General features: G+C 35.7%; 1 protein-coding gene across 1 annotated transcript; it reads left to right on the plus strand.

Annotated features, from left to right (window-relative positions):
* Window positions 1–4,062: 4,062 nt before the first annotated feature.
* calb2b (calbindin 2b) lies at window positions 4,063–14,338 on the plus strand. Its single transcript, XM_058782560.1, has 11 exons — window positions 4,063–4,273; window positions 6,120–6,190; window positions 6,498–6,587; window positions 8,737–8,817; window positions 10,225–10,281; window positions 10,361–10,438; window positions 10,752–10,807; window positions 10,885–10,924; window positions 12,734–12,787; window positions 13,083–13,154; window positions 13,794–14,338. Exons 1-11 carry the CDS (start codon window positions 4,180–4,182, stop codon window positions 13,908–13,910), a joined length of 810 nt encoding a protein of 269 aa, XP_058638543.1. The 5' UTR covers window positions 4,063–4,179; the 3' UTR covers window positions 13,911–14,338.
* Window positions 14,339–19,672: the final 5,334 nt, after the last annotated feature.

Here is a 19,672-nt window from a genome sequence, read left to right on the forward strand (position 1 = left end):
TTTGTGCTGGTCTCTCAGCCTGGCCAATGGGAAAATGCCCAAACTTCTCTAAAACGGACAAACAGACTAGGGCTGCATTTCCCAAAAGCATCGTAAGCCTAAGTTGATTGTAGCTCCAGTGGTTTCAATGGGTCTACGGTGTACTTAAGCTTACAATGCTTTTGGGAAATGCAGGCCAGGATGGGAGACTGACTGAAGCTCTAAGCACCCTTGTTAACATGTATGGGCTGCATTAGCATTTTGATGTAGTAAGACTTGATGAATACAAAACATATACTGGAGTAAATTTTGCACACTACACAGAATTGCAAAGAGCCACCTGCTGTGCAGGCCTTTAGTGGTTTATAAACTATCAATATGGACAGATTCACAGTCGGAGTATAGGATTTCCATGGATATTCCTCCCTCAGCCTCATTACAGCATCTCTGCCGAGGACTGTCGGCTTAACTGTTTCTATGAAAGCATATTTTTCCTAAAAGAACTCAATAGAGGAATATACTGCCTAAAGTGAAATGGCACACATTTACAGATGTATAAACATTTCATCACTAATAGCTGCGCAGCATTTGAGATGATTCACAATAATATCTCTCACTGAAATCTTGACATATGCCACACATTCAGTATTTAATCCACTGCTGTTAAGGCCTCTTTCTCATGTTACTCTGTTTTAATCTGTCAGGCGAAACCTCCATAACTCTGTGGTCTCAGCACTGAGTTAGCTAGAATGCATGCCAAGACACTGATTCATTAAACAAAGTGTTTTATTTTGTGGAGTGTTTCAATAATTCATCCAACATTTCTTATTAGACGCAAGTTATGTTTGCAGAGCTGCTTTTGTTGAAAGGTAAAATCAAAGTCAGTCATGTTCATCTTTTTCATTATACCTCTTCAGTACATTTCTTTTCACACACACATATTCCAGACAGTATAAATATATGCACCCTCTCTACCACTATGTCTGCAAAAGTGTACGTGCGCATGCTCCTGTTCCTGAGAAAAACTGGCTAGCTGTAATTTGGAAAGTTTCACCATTGCTTTGTGTGTGTGTGAGGACGCATCCATTACTATTAGGACTTCAGCCTGAGTACTGAGTGGCGGATTTCGTTTGGTCAGCACACATAACTCTTGCTGAAGATTGACTAATTCAAACCTTTTTCAGCTTTGTTGTTTAAACTCAGAGAACTCTTTAAAGGGATAGTTCACCCAAAAATGAAAATACTGTAATCGTTTACTAACCCTCAAGTTGTTCCAAACCTATATGAGTTTCTTTCTTTTGTTGAAGATATTTTGAAGAATCTTGGTAACCAAACAGTTGCTGGTGGCCATGGACTTCCATAGTATGGAGAAAAAAGGAAAAATAAACATAGTGAATGGGTGCCGTCAGAATGCAAGTATCAAACAGCTGATAAAAATATCAAATTAATTCACAAGTAATCCACATGCCTCAAGTCTAACCATTAATGTCTTATGAAGTGAAAAAATGTATTTCTTATAAATACATCAAGACTTTTTAACTTTAAAACTCTTCTGTCCAAAATATGGGTCCATGATCCACTTACTCCTTTGAAAAAGTCCATCCTTGTTGTCCTTTCACATATTTGTTTGGAACTGTTTTGGACTGTTTTCACTTGTAAACGGTTCTTGATCTGTGCATATTTCTCTCCTGATTCAGAAGACAGCTTTTTCACTGGAGAATGCAAGTTATGGATAGAAAAAGACTTGTATTTTATCCAGAATATAGATAAAAGTGATGGATGCTGGTCAGCATGTTGGTTGTAAATATCTTCCATTAACAAAAGTAGGCCATCCTGCGTTCTTTGAAGCACCAGTATATAGGATGATTTTCTAAAAAGCATCAGGCTGTAAAAGCCTTTTTGGAACCTTTATTTTTAATAGTGTATAGTTGAAGTGATGTGACTTGATACACCCATGCATGCAGTGTGGTTTCCATGTGTGTGTCTTAGTTTGCTGAGTGTGACAATTTTGATGGTCACTAATGCAGCAGGAGGTGCTTTAATGTTGGTGACATCATGCTCATCACAGATCACATGAATATGGCAGACGTGGCACAGCTTAATCTTGACTTGGGAGAGGATCAAGCACATATGTGTGTTCTGCATGTGTTCTAGCCAAAATACTGTATAGCCTAAAAAGTTTATTTATCCCTTACATCAGATGAACAACATTCTACATATGTGGGTACATTTGGCAGATGGAATCGTACGTCTGAGATTCTCTTTGCTGAGCTCTAACACTGGACACATGCCTATCTATTGCATCAGATCATGTTTTGTGGTGGCAGAAGGACAGTCATCGGTGTCACTTAGTTGGATTATGGAAAATAGTACCCTAGATATTGAAATCTGCTTGTGTATTTATTTATTGGCTAATGTAGGAACTGCATCTGGTCATCATTTGCATGCAGATATTTATCTATTATTATTATTATAGTTATTTTAGGTTTTTAATTTTGGTTTGATTTACTGATTGAACATTGTTTAATATGCTGTTTTGAGAATGTTGAACTGTGAATATCAGTCAATATGGGGTCAGTAAAGATTTCTTTTTTTAAGAAATGAATACTTTTATCAAGCAAGGATGTTTACAGTTGCATTAAAAACTTACATTCTTACAAAAGATTTCTATTTCAAATACATGCAATTTTTAAATTTTCTCAAAGAATCCTTGTATAATGGTTTCCACCAAAAAAATATTAAGCAGCACAACTGTTTTCAACACTGGTTAAAAAAGTGTTTCTTGAGAACCAAATCAGCAAATTAGAATAATTTCTGAAGGAAAATGTGAGATTGAAAACTGTACGAGTAATGGCTGTTGAAATTTCAGGTGTGCCATAACAGGAATAAATGATGATTAAAATGTATTAAAATAGAAAACTATTACTTTAAATTGTAAACTGTTTTACTGTATTTTTAATCAAATAAATACAGACCTTTTTTCTTACCGAATCTTACCGACCTTCTTTTACATAAACTGTGCCAACCTTCTTGCTTGCTTCTTTTTAATCTCTTAAATGCTTCTTCTCTCATTCGCCCTCTCTGGTATTAAGTGCATAAGTGCAGTTCCAAGGGGCTCGCCAGCATATCCTTCTGCAGGTTGTGTCTCATCACTAATAAAAATAATGTCATACAGGATTACAACAGGCTTCTCAAAGGTATCATGAAGAAGTGCTGCATAGAAACCATTCACCAACTCAGCCAGGATCTGTAGTCCTTGAGTGCAAACTGCTGAGACAAGTAAGTGTTTGAGATTGATTGGTAATTGACAGAAATTTCATTTCATTTATGCACAATCTCTTACTGAGATTGCTGTTTATTGCTTGTTATGGTGTATTCCTGTCCATTTTGCCTTTACAGTTTCTCCTGTCATCTTGTAATCCCAGTGCTTTCCCAAACTAATTCTGTTTCTGACTCATTTTCTCTTTTTTTTCCTATAAATAGACTGATGTATTCATTGGTTAAGATGTTGAAAAAGGGGGGATGGTGGGCAGGAAATGAAAATCCCGCAGCCCCTATAGATTCATAAAACACACTAACATTATTGTAATGCTCCTAAACCAGTTTTATCTGACATATTCAGGAGCTTAAGTTATAGACATAAAGGAGTTTATCTATCTATCTATATATCTATCCATCTATCTATATCTGCTTTGGGCAAGCATAATACTGATGTATTTTAAAGTACTTTTAAAGAGTACAGAGACAAATGTGGATATTAGCATTTACATAAACTGACTGATTAAAAATTTTATAACTAAAGCTTTCCATATCTTTTTCTAAACGACATTCAGACATCCAGTCATTGTTGGCCAGTGTCAATATGCTTTAGGAAACTTTGATACTATTTTCTCCTCGTAGAAGCGTAGAAGCTCATAGGATTTGTGAACATTTGAATTAATTTCCATAATCCTGGTGTGATGCTCCTAGAGTAGGCTACGGATCTAAATGAACTCGCCTGCTGAAGCTGCTTTTAAACGCACTATATGATGCCGCCTATTGGTGAGTGCATGAACTGCAGACTTCAGCAGTTACGGAGGGGGTTAAAAACTGGCGTCTCTGTCAGGCTACTTGCAGTGACTCACATAGGGGTAGAGGAGTGCTTCAAAGACAGGACACTTGTTTCTTTGAAAAAAAAGAGGGGAGAGAAAAACGATAGATATGGCGAATAAAGCACCAGAGCCCATTCATTTGCACCTGGCGGAACTCACTGCTTCCCAGTTTCTCGACATCTGGAATAAATTCGATGCTGACGGTGAGTGCAACGTCCCGGGACGAAAAGCATTCTTAGTTTAGTCCTGCATCGGAGGCTATTACTTATCCCAAGTGATTTTTGTATTACATTTGATTTAAGTCTACAATTAATTCAACTTTAATTAAATATATTCTGTATATTTTATGATAAAATACGAAAGTTTAATTTTAATTAAAAAAATATATATCTAAGCAATAACCTTATTTACTATGTAAAATATGTTTAGAAGAGTCACTCTGTGTTCCAACACTTCATATAGTGCTAGAGAAGTAGCCTACTGTATCTGCTGTATTCTTGTCAAAAATTAAACTTTTTTTAAAGAGATGCATGGAATATTATTATTATTGTTATTTTACTCGTTTAATTTCTGATCTGTTTTGAGTGATAAAAGCATTTACGACATGATATTGTATAATGTTTTTATTTTTGCATGTTTTAGGTTCATTGAGTTACACGTTTAAAAATGAAAAAGTGAATGCATAGGCTCAGTGAGCAGCTTGGCTGTTGCCACGTTAGCTTTTATAATCTTGTTTTTCATAAAGTCTCTTTTTGAATATGATGGACAATCGTAGTTTGGGATTGTTTTGAAAGGTGAGAATTCTTATTTGCAGAATTCCGTTTCATATTTCGCTTGCCCCGTAAGGTAACGCTTCTGCTCGTTTTGAACTAGTTGCTTGTTTTGCGGGATCTGGCAACAGTGATCTAGCGGGACGCTAACGCAAGTGGAATCCTCAGGCAATGTGCAATGCAGTTTTACACGCACAAGCGTATTCTTGAATTATTCAAGGAAATTGAAAAAGCGCCAGTGGGATGATTGCCTGCTATCGCCCTGTTAACTTCTGTCAGCGTTAGGCACGCGTTTTCTCAGCTCAGTAAATTTTGCCTCACGGGCATTGTTGGCATTATTGATTTCGCCCTGGAATGGAATCTTTCCTTGCAATTGATTTATGTGTCAGCGTTTGAGAGACCATGAAGATGAAAAGTTATGGGCGGGGGTTTGAGAGCCGGTCCTGCTAGAAAAAAATGTTGTAAACCAGCCTAAAATGGTTTGCTGTTCTCAGTTGGTTTAAGCTGGTCTTAAATAGTTTTAGCTGGCCTCCCACTTTGGTCTTCCTTTGGTCAAGCTGGTCTCCCAGCTTTCAGATGGATTAACTGGTCTCCCAACCTGGCCTCCTGAATGCTAAGTGGCCAGCTAAGACCAGCAAACCATCTGGTTTAGGTTTGGAAATGACATATAGCATATGGGAATGTCATATGTCCATCAAAAGTTGTTACAGTCAACCAAAGCTAGTTTTCTGGACTTAGCTGGTTTAAGATGGGCTTTCTGCCTGACCAGTTAAAGAAAGTGTCCAGAACTCTTTATAACCAGCAAACAGATCAGCCTGGCAAGGATGGGAGACCCACACCCAAACCCAAGACAACCAAACAATCTTAGGTTAGTTTTTAGCCTAAGATTGAAAACACTGAAACATCGGCATCAGTTATTCTTTAACAACCATTATCAATATTAATAAAGGTTCAAATTAACTAAATAATTAAAAAAAGAGCTGTGTATAAGATCCAATATTTTCCCCAGCATAAGCCAGGCATTGTTTCTGAGGAATACATGGATAAAAAAATAAAATTCCTTTGTAGCTCATTGATTTATCTATAATCTGCATTTTGTCCTTCAGCAGTTTAAATCATCAAGACAAGAACTAGTATTAGATCCTCATTTCATTAATATAGGGAGACTGATTGTCAAGTTGCATTAGAGAATGTGAGTTGAGCCGCATCTGTGTGTCTTCAGATGTTCAGTGTAAACTCGTAATTTAATAAATGAATTTAAGTTCTTCTTTTTTTCTAGGAAATGGCTGCATTGAAGGGAAGGAACTGGAACATTTCATTCGTGAGCTCGAGCTAGCTAGGAAAAGTGTGGTGAGTCATATACAGTATTGTGTATGCTCGTTAATGATGTTAAAAACATCAGCTGCAGCTGTACATGATAAGTGGTGATCTGAATGTCACATAAGAACTACAGAACGAGATGTCTAGTCTAATCTAGCTTAATGCACATGCCATCTGAGCAGATACCATCTGGCTGCTATTTTCTAATGTCAATGCAGTTTCTGGTTTTAAATATTTTAAATACATAAAGGGACACTTCTGTTGAACTAGCTATTTGAAAACTAATTGTTTTTAACTGTGCTGTTTTTCATGTCAGACATGTTTGGTTGGTTTTCAGGATCCTTCAAATTCCTCATTCAAAGACAGGATGAAAGAGTTTATGCAAAAATTTGATGAGAACGGTGATGGGAAGATTGAGATGTCAGAGGTAAATTTCACCCATTTTCACTGCTGGACTACAACCACAGCAATGGTTTGAAGCTCTGGAGAGAGAACATTCTGCAGAACCTGAGATTCATGGACAATGAGGACAGATTAGGGCTTGAAGGAGAGGGCAGAAGGTGGCATCTATCGAGGAGATGATGGAATGATGAAGGGCGGGGGGGCGGTTAGAGGAATGAGTGGAGGGAGAGATGGATGAAGAGGGAGGGAGAGGATGGTGGGGATGTCCATCATGATGACGGCACGAATGTATGGATAAAATGATTTATGCTGGAAGAAACCCTCACTAATCCAGTCATAGAGGCCACATGAACATATGAACTCCTTCCTTCCTCCAATTAATGTCAACCTGCTTTGGTTATGAAGCTATTACCTTTTTTTGACTGGTATGTTGCTTTTGAATGTTGTTAGTGGTGGCACATCTCTTTCCCTTGACCTGTTTTATAAGTCCCATATGGCTTAGCAGAGGTAAAATGGTTTTGAAAAGATGAAAGGAGCCTTTCCACACAGCAGATTAAAGCTTACTTAGTTGGAGATCATGCAGTTAATGCAGAATATACAAATCATCTGCATCGCACAAATCTCACTGTATTAGAAATTGTAAATGACTATGAAGAAAATCCTCCTGGTTGTGGTACATAGAATAACTCACCAAAATTTGGATGTTCACTGTTTTTCAATCCCACTTCACACAAATTTTCACAGTTTTCAGTCTAGTACAAAATCACAAACATGCTGCTTTATTTTGAAAGCAGGCAGGATGTCAGAAGCTCATTCAGACCACTTTTTCAAGGCTCGTATGAGTCAATGATCTGTTCTTCTGTGTGCAGCGTGTGAATCTAAGCTGGTACCGCAGATTAGCCATGTTGGGATTGTCATATCTGTCATCTTCTGCTTTTCAGCTTTTTAGGGTTTTCTGCTCGACTTTGTCAGAAAGATATAACATTATCTTTAAAAGTAGGTTTTTCATTCTTACTGATATGAACAAGAATCATTTGATTTTAGTATCTGTTAGCAGAGGAACAGAAATCATCAGAATAGAGATGTTTGCTTTTTACAGGAAGCAAATTTATTGTACTGAAATGCAGTAAATGCACAAACAAAATAAATCAAAGATAGTAGAAGATAGGTAAAGACATTTATAATGGTGCAAAAGATTTCTGTTTTCACTACATTTCACTTCTATTCACTACAAAATCTTTTTCAGCACAACTGTTTTTTTTTGAGAAATTAAATCAGCATATTAGGATGATTTCTGAAGGATCATGTGACACTGAAAACTGGAGTAATGGCTGCTGAAAATTCAGCTTTGCCATCACATGAATGAATTACATTTTAAAATAAATTAAAATAGAAAACAGTTATTTTAAACTGTAATACTATTATATTACAGTTTTTACTGTATTTTTGATGCAGCCTTGGTAAGCATAAGAGACTTTTTCCCAAAACATTAAAAAAAATATCAGATCGATTGTAAGGCTTAAAAAGTATTTTTTGCTACATGGACAGAAGGTGATTCTCCAGGCCCAGGTTTGTGTGTCAAAGCACTCAGAGGTGGAACTTGACGTAGACAGATGGTTTCAGAGCTTTTACAACTTTTCGCTTTGGTACGGTTTAGTGTCCCTTCAGCAGTTCAGCAATGATGAGCTCCTCTGTTGGGGCCGGAAAAGATAACCAAGAGCATGAAATGGTCTCTCATCGCTGTCCAGCCCTTGCAGACTCTCTCCTCTTAAGCCAGGCAGATAGGCTTTATACACAGGCATCAACTCAGACAGCAGCACTTGGTCGATTGTGTAGCAAAAAGGGATGCTTTGGATAAGAGCTTTGTGCTCCACTGTGCGGCTGTCCATGGTGCTGAAATCCCTTTCAGTGGAATTACAGAATGAGTCTAAATGTAATGGTTACGAAAAGAAAACATATTTAGTTTTCAGTATATTTAATGTTTAGATTATTCATATATTTTATTCACTTTATATTATATAATATATCTATATAAAATGCAACATTTAATTTTTTATTATAAGATAGATAAATATTTAATTAAATGAGAAGTACCACATTATTTATTTTGTTTTTAACAGTATTTTTACAACATTGATGATGACAATAATTCTTTCTGTCTTTATCTTTTTCAGCTGGCCCAGATCCTGCCCACAGAGGAGAATTTTCTATTATGCTTCAGACAGTTTGTGGGATCCAGTGCAGAGTTTATGGCAGTATGTAACAGTGATAATTTTTTTGCCGTATCTTATTTGAATTGATATCGACTGTCAACTCTCTGTGCATATCAGTAATTTGACTGACATGATTAATAACAATTATTAACAACGTATTGTGAAAATGAAATATTTTTCAATAGCTGAAGTGCCTTTGTGTGCATCTGAGTGAAAGAAACACAGAGGGAAAGCTAGAAAATGCTATTTGCAGTAGGTTATCCATTATGAATGGCCTGCAATACATAAAGTGTGAGTAACTGGGTTAATGGAGGTTCATTTGTACAACATGGTGATTTTGTAAATAATACAAACATGTTCATTCTTTTGAACATCTGAGTTGTAGAAGAAGAGAGACTGTTCAGAAGTGTGGACATGATGGAGGTGTTTTGCTAGCATTACACAAGAAGAAAACACACACACATGCTATACAATAATGCACACACACTGTAAAAAATGACAGTGATTTAAACGGTAAAAAACTGTGAAAAAGCTACGGTAAAAACCTGTTAAATGGTTAACGGTAAGTTCCCCTAATATATACGGTGAAAAACTGTAATAGACATTTCAGACAATTTTACGGTGAAATACCTTCTTTTGGAAGTGAAAAAGAATGTAAAATTTACAGGGGAAAACAGTAAATTGACGTTCCCAGAATTCCCTGCATTGCATTTCAAATTTTGTTTGAATTTGATGTTTTTTCTTTGAAATAACTAGGTTTCTTCTTAGTTTTTTCTTATCAGTTATGTTTGTTAGGGTTGTATGTTACATCTAATGTTGTTAAATTAATGTTTATTGCATATTTCAGTTTAATGAGTCTCACCATGATGGTGTTTAGTGTTTGTGTGAATGACACTGTGCACCTTCTATATATGTTATTATTTAAAATCTGCTTGTGATGGGCTTTGGTTCATCATGTGACTTTCTCATCACCACCTGCATTTGGTGGTTATCAGTGTATTTCAAAGGTACAAAACAGATTTCAGTACTTCAATAGGTTGGTATATTAACATTATATCAGTTAATGAAATTACAGTATTTAACTGTAAATTTAAGTTAAAACCGTAAAACCGTAAAACCTAAAACGTTGCTACCGTATATTTTACGGTAGAATTCCAGAAACCAGAGCTGCCGGTTTTTTACTGTAAATTTTACAGAATTTTTTTTACAGTGCAATAACACACACATCCTAGTAAATCATGGCAGGTTTTCCTTCACTTTAGATCAGCTCACCAGTAATTCCAAATACTAAATTAAATTCATCAAGATGACATAATCACATACAAATCAGAACAATTTTGATTGAAACCCTGTCTGTTTCACTTTTGCAGGGCACAGGATCTGTATATATATATATATATACGTGTGGGAATTGTGGAGGTGTCTTAAAGCTATTGTTTCATTTTTCAGGCATGGAGAAAATATGATACTGACCGTAGCGGATACATTGAAGCCAATGAACTGAAGGTATAACTCGATAGGTCACACAAAACTTCCTATAGCTATTATAGATCCATTACTAAATAAAATCACTTCTTTTCCCCAGGGCTTTCTCTCAGATCTGCTGAAGAAAGCAAACAGACATTACGATGACAAGAAACTGAATGACTATACACAGACCATAGTGAGTAGACACACACATTTCACATACAAACACACACATACACAGCCACTCTTTAATTGAGTGGCTTAATGGTTAGAGAGTCGGACTTGTAATCCAAAGGTTGTAAGTTTGTGTCTCAGGCCGCCAGGAATTGTAGGTGGGGGGAGTGAATGTACACCACTGCTCCAGGTGTGTGTGTGTGTTCACTGCTGTGTGTGTGCACGTTGGATGGGTTAAATGCAGAGCACGAATTCTGAGTATGGGTCACCATACTTGGCCGTATGTCACTTCACTTTCACTTTCACTTTTCACTAATTTGTGCTTTTTTCTGCAGCTTAAAATGTTTGACCTGAATGGTGATGGGAAACTGGGATTGTCTGAGATGGCTAGGTGAGAAGGCCTCTGTGCGAGTTGAAGTGAATGCATATTAATACAATATTTTATGAAATGATATTTTATGTCTTCAGACTGCTTCCTGTACAAGAGAATTTTCTGCTGAAGTTTCAGGTAAGATCAAGCAGTGTTCATAATGTTAGATTCAATTCAAATTTATTGCCATTGTGCAGAGTACAAGTAAAGTATTCCTGCAGCTCAGAACAGAAGAGAGCAAGAATCAGATCATGGGTTTGATCCAGGGAATGTATGAACTGATTATGTATGTCATTCCCAGGGAATGCAAAGTTTTTTTTGTTTGATTAGTTATGTAGAGTCTATGAAAAACAAGAGTGCAAATACTAATACTACAAATTGACCAGTGAGGAACAAATGTCAGTACACTCTCTGTTGATCAATGTAGCAAAAAAACAAAAAAAAAAAACATGGTGTGTATATAGACAGAATGTGCTTTACAATAATACTGTGTAAAACAGAGTTCACCTTTATTTTTTAGCACTTTATACAAGAGATTGTTTGAAAGCAGCTTCACAGTATTAAACAGGAAAGTAACCAAGTCATGATGTACACTTCTAAAATGAGGCAAATTGGTTGGTTTAGTTTAGTTCAATAACTGTGAATAATTAATTAATTACGAAGCAATTTCAATTCAACATTAAGCAGCTCTTGTCTTTATTCAGCTTGAGTCAGTTCAATGTTGATTCAATTCAGTTCAATAATAGAGTCAATGCTGCAAAATTCATGAATTATGAACAAATTGAATTCAGCTATAAAGCAGAAACCAATAGTGTCTTTCAGTTCAATTCAGTTTAAGTTTTGAAAACTGTGATATACTAGAAGCTGGCAATTGTTTGCAGTTACAGTAGAATCGCAATAGCTTAAAGTCAGAGCTGAAGAAAAATAGATTCGATTTGCAATATGGCAAGAGTTTCTTTATTTAGAGAAGCAGATCAGATGCATGTTTTGTGCTAAAATCATGTTGAAAACACAGATGAATGTGTATTTGCGCACATAGGTTTATTTGTGAGTGTGTTTGTACTGTATGTGTGTTTATAGGTATTGTCTGTGTATTAACTTGATGGCAGATTGGTAACTGATTTCTGCCGCAGAGCATGGGTTGATAGGGATTACTTCAATCCTACTATAGTTATGACAATCTCCATAGATTATTCTTGAACCTGGAGATGTACTGATCTGACCCAGTCTCCCCACATTCACTGGGTGTTCAGTCTCTCTTTTATTCTAAATCAAATCAACAGAAAATAGGTTAAGACTGGAAGAATGTTCTGTTTAGTCTCATAGCATGATCAGGTGACCAAGATGTCCTTTGCTATTTCAGTCATGAAAAAGATTTTATATATTCATAAAAGGGTATTATTCTATAGCCAGACATTTTACTAAAATATGTTGTGCTATATTTAAGTATGCAATTATAAAAAATATTATCTAAATATTAAATTATAATAATACAATGCTCACTAGAAATTGTAAACCTATATAATACATAGAATAAGAAGCAATGCTTTTGAGATATGAATTGAATATTATTAATGTCATTACTGGAATTCTATATTACACAAAGCCATTTTCTAAATAAATTTTATGTGCAATATTTGGCATGAATGCATCACATTATTATATTATATTGGCATGTTTACAAATGGCATGCATAGTATTCAATTTGATTTATTTATTTATTTTTACAGTAGCAATGATGCTATATGTTGCTGCACTGTTCCGTTGTAATCCAAAGGATTAGAAGGATTATTTTACAGTTATGAATATTTAAACGCTCAAAATCAAATCTGAAGTCAAATTAATATTAGACTATAACCCTCGATACACACTGTATTTTGCGCACACACGCACATACACACACATGCCTTGAGCATAAACTAATGTCTCTTTCTTTTTCATCATCAGAATATCAAAATATCTGCTGAAGAATTTGAAGCAATCTTCACCTATTATGATAAGGTCAGATGATGGTTATATTTATTAAGTTTGTGTCCTTGTTCATTTGTTTTGTCGTGTTGTGTACATGACCATGTACACAAAAAAACAACACTTTAGCACTGCTATATGATGCACAACCACAAATTCACTGCCGCATCCTTTTAGATACCATGTGTACATTATGGAGATGTCTTTTTCAAAGATTTATTTTTCCAAAGTGTTATGTCAGATGTTAAATACACTCTTAGAAAATGTCTTTTTAATATGTTTGTGATTGAGGATGTATGTAAAACTGCTTTTTTCCCCCTCTCAACAGGATGGAAATGGTTACATTGATGAACATGAACTGGATGCACTGCTGAGAGACCTCTACCAAAAACATAAAATGGTAACTTGATGTTAGTTGGGAATGTAGCATTCTGTTAAGTCTTTTAATTGAAATTGTGGCACAAAAGCTGCATCTGAAGCTGCATATATATACTATGGAAAAGTGTATTTACACACAATTTAATGCTGCACAGTTGAAAAGAAAATGTCACAGAAGCTACAATTGTAGAAATAATTGTATGAAATTGTTTTAAATATAAAAATATGATGACTATAGATACCTAAAAAATTATATTTGTAGTTGGTAATGAATTCCTTTGAAAAAATAAAAAATAATACTTAAGATGAAGATTTTTATTTCAAATAAATGCTGTTCTTTTCATCAACTTTCTATACATCAAAAAGTTTCCTCAAAACTATTAAGCAGCAAATTTATTCAACACTGATAAAATTGAGAAATGTTTCTTGAGCACCAAATCAGCATTTTAGAAACATTTTTAAAAGATCATGTGACACTGATGACTGAAATAATGGCTGCTAAAAATTCAGCATAAGAGAGACATCTTTCAAAAACTTAAATACTGAATTATACATTTAAAATGATATACTTATATACATAATCCTGCACTAATTCTGCATTTCGGCAACAAATATGGGTAGTCTGAATACTTACAACACTTCTATGTGTGTCCTTCTTTAGGTTGTTGACCCTCAAAACCTGTCTAGCTCAAAGAAGAGCATCATGGCGTTGTCTGACGGAGGAAAGCTGTTCCGCACAGAGCTGGAGATTGTGTTATGCAAGGATCCGTCAGTGTGAACTCTGAGTTCTTAACTCTCACTTCCTTCACCCACCCCAGTTTAGCCAAAGCAGGTGCATGTGGTGGCTTTGTTCCACCTCTTATCCTGTCAAAGTTAATCAGCATCCTCAACGTACCCCTCTCTCCGTGGCATGCCTTTCCCAAAGATATGGCTTCTCGAAGTGTGCATCTCTTGCTTGTCTTTTTTATGTCAAAACATGACATTGTGGTATAATAATGGATATATGGTCTTATTCTCCTGCTTGTACCAAATCTTCAATTCAGTTTGTTACTTTATGTATGCAGCCTGCTCTCTCTCTCGCTCTCTCGCTCTCTTTCCAATCTCTCCCATATCTCATTTTTTGTTCCTAGCAAGACTGTAGACTGTTCTGTTTTGCCAACACTGCTAAAAGAATTATTGAAATAAAGATCAGATAATACATTTACCTTCTAAACCATACTGTTTTTCTGCTTTAAATGATCTATCTAGCTTTTTCTTTAAATAAAGGACCATTTCCATATTTTCAGGTTTGCAAGATACCATTAATGCCCCTAATTTAATTATGGCTGTAACTGTTTTGGAGGCAGATAATGGTAATAACAGGCACCTATTATCGTTGTTCGGATGTGCCATCTTCTCAGGCGCACTGTGATCTAATTTTCCATTTAGATAAATCCAAACGCGGCTAACTTATCTTCGCGGGCCTGCAAGAAAAGGCGCGCGTCTTCAAGCCAAAGCGAGCACCGTAGCACAATGAAGTGTTTAGAGCTTATCTTTTTCATTTTCATGGTACGAATGTTCTTTGTGCTTCATTAATCTCTGATACAGGATAGAACAGGAAAAGGATTGTGGTGATGCAGACAGTTTTCTTGGCTTCAGTTGCTCAGTTTCACCCTGAATATCTTCCACAAAATGCTTGTCCTGTTGGGATCATATGCGTTTTATTAATTTTTTTGAGAGGAGAGGGCAAACCATGGAAACCTTGCTGCAGTTTATCAACCCAGCTAACGGGGAAATTTGGCTAATGTTCTGGCAAGGTTATTACACTAACATTAATTCAACCTTCTTTCAGAATGATCTAATCTTTAGTAATGTTTTCAAAACGGTAGCAAACTAAAACATTTTTTATACATTGTTCATGTAATGTTTTTCTTTTTTTCGTAAACATTTTAGTTGGATATTCATCTACAATTATTTAAATTCTTTCAGAATGTTCAGAGAAGATTCAAAAGTAACGTATAGGCCTATATATATATATATATATATATATATATATATATACACACACACACAGTGGGTACGGAAAGTATTCAGACCCCCTTAAATTTTTCACTCTTTGTTATATTGCAGCCATTTGCTAAAATCATTCAAGTAAATTTTTTTTCCTCATTAATGTACACACAGCACCCCATATTGACAGAAAAACACAGAATTGTTGACATTTTTGCAGATTTATTAAAAAAGAAAAACTGAAATATCACATGGTCCTAAGTATTCAGACCCTTTGCTGTGACACTCATATATTTAACTCAGGTGCTGTCCATTTCTTCTGATCATCCTTGAGATGGTTCTACACCTTCATTTGAGTCCAGCTGTGTTTGATTATACTGATTGGACTTGATTAGGAAAGCCACACACCTGTCTATATAAGACCTTACAGCTCACAGTGCTAGTCAGAGCAAATGAGAATCATGAGGTCAAAGGACCTGCCTGAAGATCTCAGAGACAGAATTGTGGCAAGGCACAGATCTGGCCAAGGTTACAAAAAAATTTCTGCTGCACTTAAGGTTCCTAAGAGCACAGTGGCCTCCATAATCCTTAAATGGAAGACGTTTGGGACGACCAGAACCCTTCCTAGAGCTGGCCGTCCGGCCAAACTGAGCTATCGGGGGAGAAGAGCCTTGGTGAGAGAGGTAAAGAAGAACCCAAAGATCACTGTGGCTGAGCTCCAGAGATGCAGTCGGGAGATGGGAGAAAGTTGTAGAAAGTCAACCATCACTGCAGCCCTCCACCAGTCGAGGTTTTATGGCAGAGTGGCCCGACGGAGGCCTCTCCTCAGTGCAAGACACATGAAAGCCCACATGGAGTTTGCTAAAAAACACCTGGATAAGATTCTCTGGTCTGATGAGACCAAGATAGAACTTTTTGGCCTTAATTCTAAGCGGTATGTGTGGAGAAAACCAGGCACTGCTCATCACTTGTCCAATACAGTCCCAACAGTGAAGCATGGTGGTGGCAGCATCATGCTGTGGGGGTGTTTTTCAGCTGCAGGGACAGGACGACTGGTTGCAATCGAGGGAAAGATGAATGCGGCCAAGTACAGGGATATCCTGGACGAAAACCTTCTCCAGAGTGCTCAGGACCTCAGACTGGGCCGAAGGTTTACCTTCCAACAAGACAATGACCCTAAGCACACAGCTAAAATAACGAAGGAGTGGCTTCACAACAACTCCGTGACTGTTCTTGAATGGCCCAGCCAGAGCCCTGACTTAAACCCAATTGAGCATCTCTGGAGAGACCTAAAAATGGCTGTCCACCAACGTTTACCATCCAACCTGACAGAACTGGAGAGGATCCCCAAATCCAGGTGTGAAAAACTTGTTGCATCTTTCCCAAAAAGACTCATGGCTGTATTAGATCAAAAGGGTGCTTCTACTAAATACTGAGCAAAGGGTCTGAATACTTAGGACCATGTGATATTTCAGTTTTTCTTTTTTAATAAATCTGTCAACAATTCTGTGTTTTTCTGTCAATATGGGGTGCTGTGTGTACATTAATGAGGAAAAAAAATGAACTTAAATGATTTTAGCAAATGGCTGCAATATAACAAAGAGTGAAAAATGTAAGGGGGTCTGAATACTTTCCGTACCCACTGTATATATATATAATTAAGGTAATATTCTATTTGATAATTTTGCACTTTTTACGAGAACGTTACTATATATAAAATATATATATATATATATATATAAAACATTTAATAAACAATTTCATAACTTACGACGTTAGCTACGCTTTTAGAACAAATTTTGGTCGTGAATCCACCTATTAAAATAGATGCGGAAACTAAAGATGTTTTCATACTGCCGATGTGATAATGTTTCATGATTTTTGTTTTGTGACAGGTGTGATAGTTGCTCTGCCACTTTATGACTAGCTGTGCTACAAGACCTTGCGCAGTCTGGGAAAGCCATCAATTAAATATCAGCACTCTCATATATTTTTTAACAAGAGTGTTTAAAATAAGACTTAGCTCTGTATGGCCCAGCTCACAAAAAAAAAAAAAAAACAGCATGTGCACTTTAGACGCCTCTTGAGCACTCCAGAGAGATGAAGCACTCAGTACAGAAGCTGCACACTACAGTGATCTGTGGAAACTGATGGAAACAGAATGGAACAGGAAGGCTCAAGATAGACCTCTAGTGGCTGATACACCAGCATTAGTATGGCAAGCCGTTTTAACATTTAATCGATAAACCGCACTAGTATCTAATTTAACGTTACTAGTACTTATTTTTTAGATACTAGTATCTTTTCCATTAAGTACTAGTACTTATTCATTAACTACTAGTGCTTATTCTTTACTTACTAGTGCTTATTCTTTAGGAACTTGTGTCTTTTGTAAAGTTACTAGTACTTATTCATTAGATACTAGTACTTAATAAATACTAGTACTTATTCATTAGGTACTAGTACTTATTCATTAGATACTAGTACTTAATTATTAGATACTAGTATTTATTCATTAGATACTAGTACTTATTTATCAGATACTAGTACTTATTTCAATACTGACTAGTAACTATTATATTGTTACTAGTAACAAATTTAAAATTTTTGCCATTGACTTCTATGGGGATCCGTCATTGAGATATCAACTATTCAGTTTTGACTAGTATGTATTCCACTAGTGACTAGTACTTAATTTTTATGTACTTGTAGTTATTCCTTAGGTACTAGTATGTCGTTTTTAGACACTAGTACTCATTCATTAGATACTAGTACTTATTAAATAGACACTAGTACTTATTATTAGATACTACTTATCCATTAGGTACTAGTACTCATTTTCTAGATACTAGTACTTATTCATTTGGTACTAGTGCTTATTTATTAGAAACTAGTACTCATTCATTAGATACTAGTACCTATTCAATAGATACTAGTACACATTTATTAGATACTAGTACTTATTTGAAATGTTACAAGTAAGATTTTTTATTTTACTAGTACATTTTTAATTGAACTCTAGTGTAGCCATTTGGACTATAGTCATAACATAAGACGAGTAAAAAAGCAGATCTGACTAGTAAGATAAGAATTGTTACTAGTAGTAATTACAAAATATACTAGTGTCTAATAAATAAGTACTAGTACCTAATGAATAACTATTAGTATCTTTTAAATAGTTACTAGTATCTAATGAATTAGTATCAGTATCTAATACATACGTTCTAGTATCTAATGAGTGCTGTAATATTTAAATAGATACTAGTCACTATTGCAATAATTACTAGTCAGAAATGAAAAGATGATATCAAAAACAGAATAACTACCACTCCCTGTTTATTTGGCGATATCTTCAGTCATGGCCTAATGGTTAGAGAGTTAGACTTGTAACCCAAAGGTCACAGGTTTGAGTCTCAGGTCTGGCAGGAATTGTAGGTGGGGGGAGTGAATGTACAGAGCTCTCTCCACCCTCCTCGGGTGCCGCAGCATAAATGGCTGCTCCATGTGTGTGCACTTTGGACGGGTTAAATGCAGAGCACAAATTCCAAGTTACCATACCACATGTTACTTTCACTTTCACACCAGTGCTATATGCAAAAAAAAAAAAAAAAGTTAACAGCCCTGGTATGATTTATTGTTTTTACTGAAGGAAAAAGGAGGAAAATAACAGATAATAAAATTGGTGTCTTATCTCCATCCTACCACCAGAGGTCCCTCAATGACCAAAACACACATTAGGCTACTATTAGGCTTCTATGTTTACGAAATTACAGTGTTTATAAAACTGACAAAAATACGAAAAAATTCTATGTGCTTGTGTACAAATGATTGTTTGTTTTCTATGTGGTTTCCATCTCCTTGTTTCCGTTTCCTGTCTAATCACTCTCCTATATGTTGCTGGCTCATTAATATTCAACATACGATTACCACACTGGGCAGAAATGCGAATTTAAAAAGTACTAGTATCTATTACGTTTAGGATATCTCTGGTCTACTAGTAATTAAAAATAAGGACTAGTTCTATTTTTTCTTAACAAGAAGAGTATAATTAAATACTAGTCACTATTGGAATAAGTACTTCTAATAAATAAGAACTAGTATCTGATGAATAAGTACTAGTAACTTTACAAAAGACACTAGTACCTAAAGAATAAGCACTAGTAGCTAAAGAATAAACACTAGTATAAGCACTAGTAACTAAAGAATGAACACTAGCACCTAATGAATAAGCACTAGTACCTAATGAATAAGTACTAGTACCTAATGAATAAGCACTAGTACCTAATGAACAAGCACTAGTACCTAATGAATAAGCACTAGCACCTAATGAATAAGCACTAGTACCTAATGAATAAGTACTAGTACCTAAAGAATAAGCACTAGTACCTAATGAATAAGCACTAATACCTAATGAATAAGCACTAATACCTAAAGAATAAGCACTAGCACCTAATGAATAAGTACTAGTACTTAATGGAAAAGATCTAGTATCTAAAAAATAAGTACTGGTACCATGAAAACAGGTGCTAGTACAGTTTATAGATTACATGT

The sequence above is a fragment of the Onychostoma macrolepis genome, chromosome 07 (genome assembly GCF_012432095.1).
Source record: "Onychostoma macrolepis isolate SWU-2019 chromosome 07, ASM1243209v1, whole genome shotgun sequence".
Taxonomy (NCBI): domain Eukaryota; kingdom Metazoa; phylum Chordata; class Actinopteri; order Cypriniformes; family Cyprinidae; genus Onychostoma; species Onychostoma macrolepis.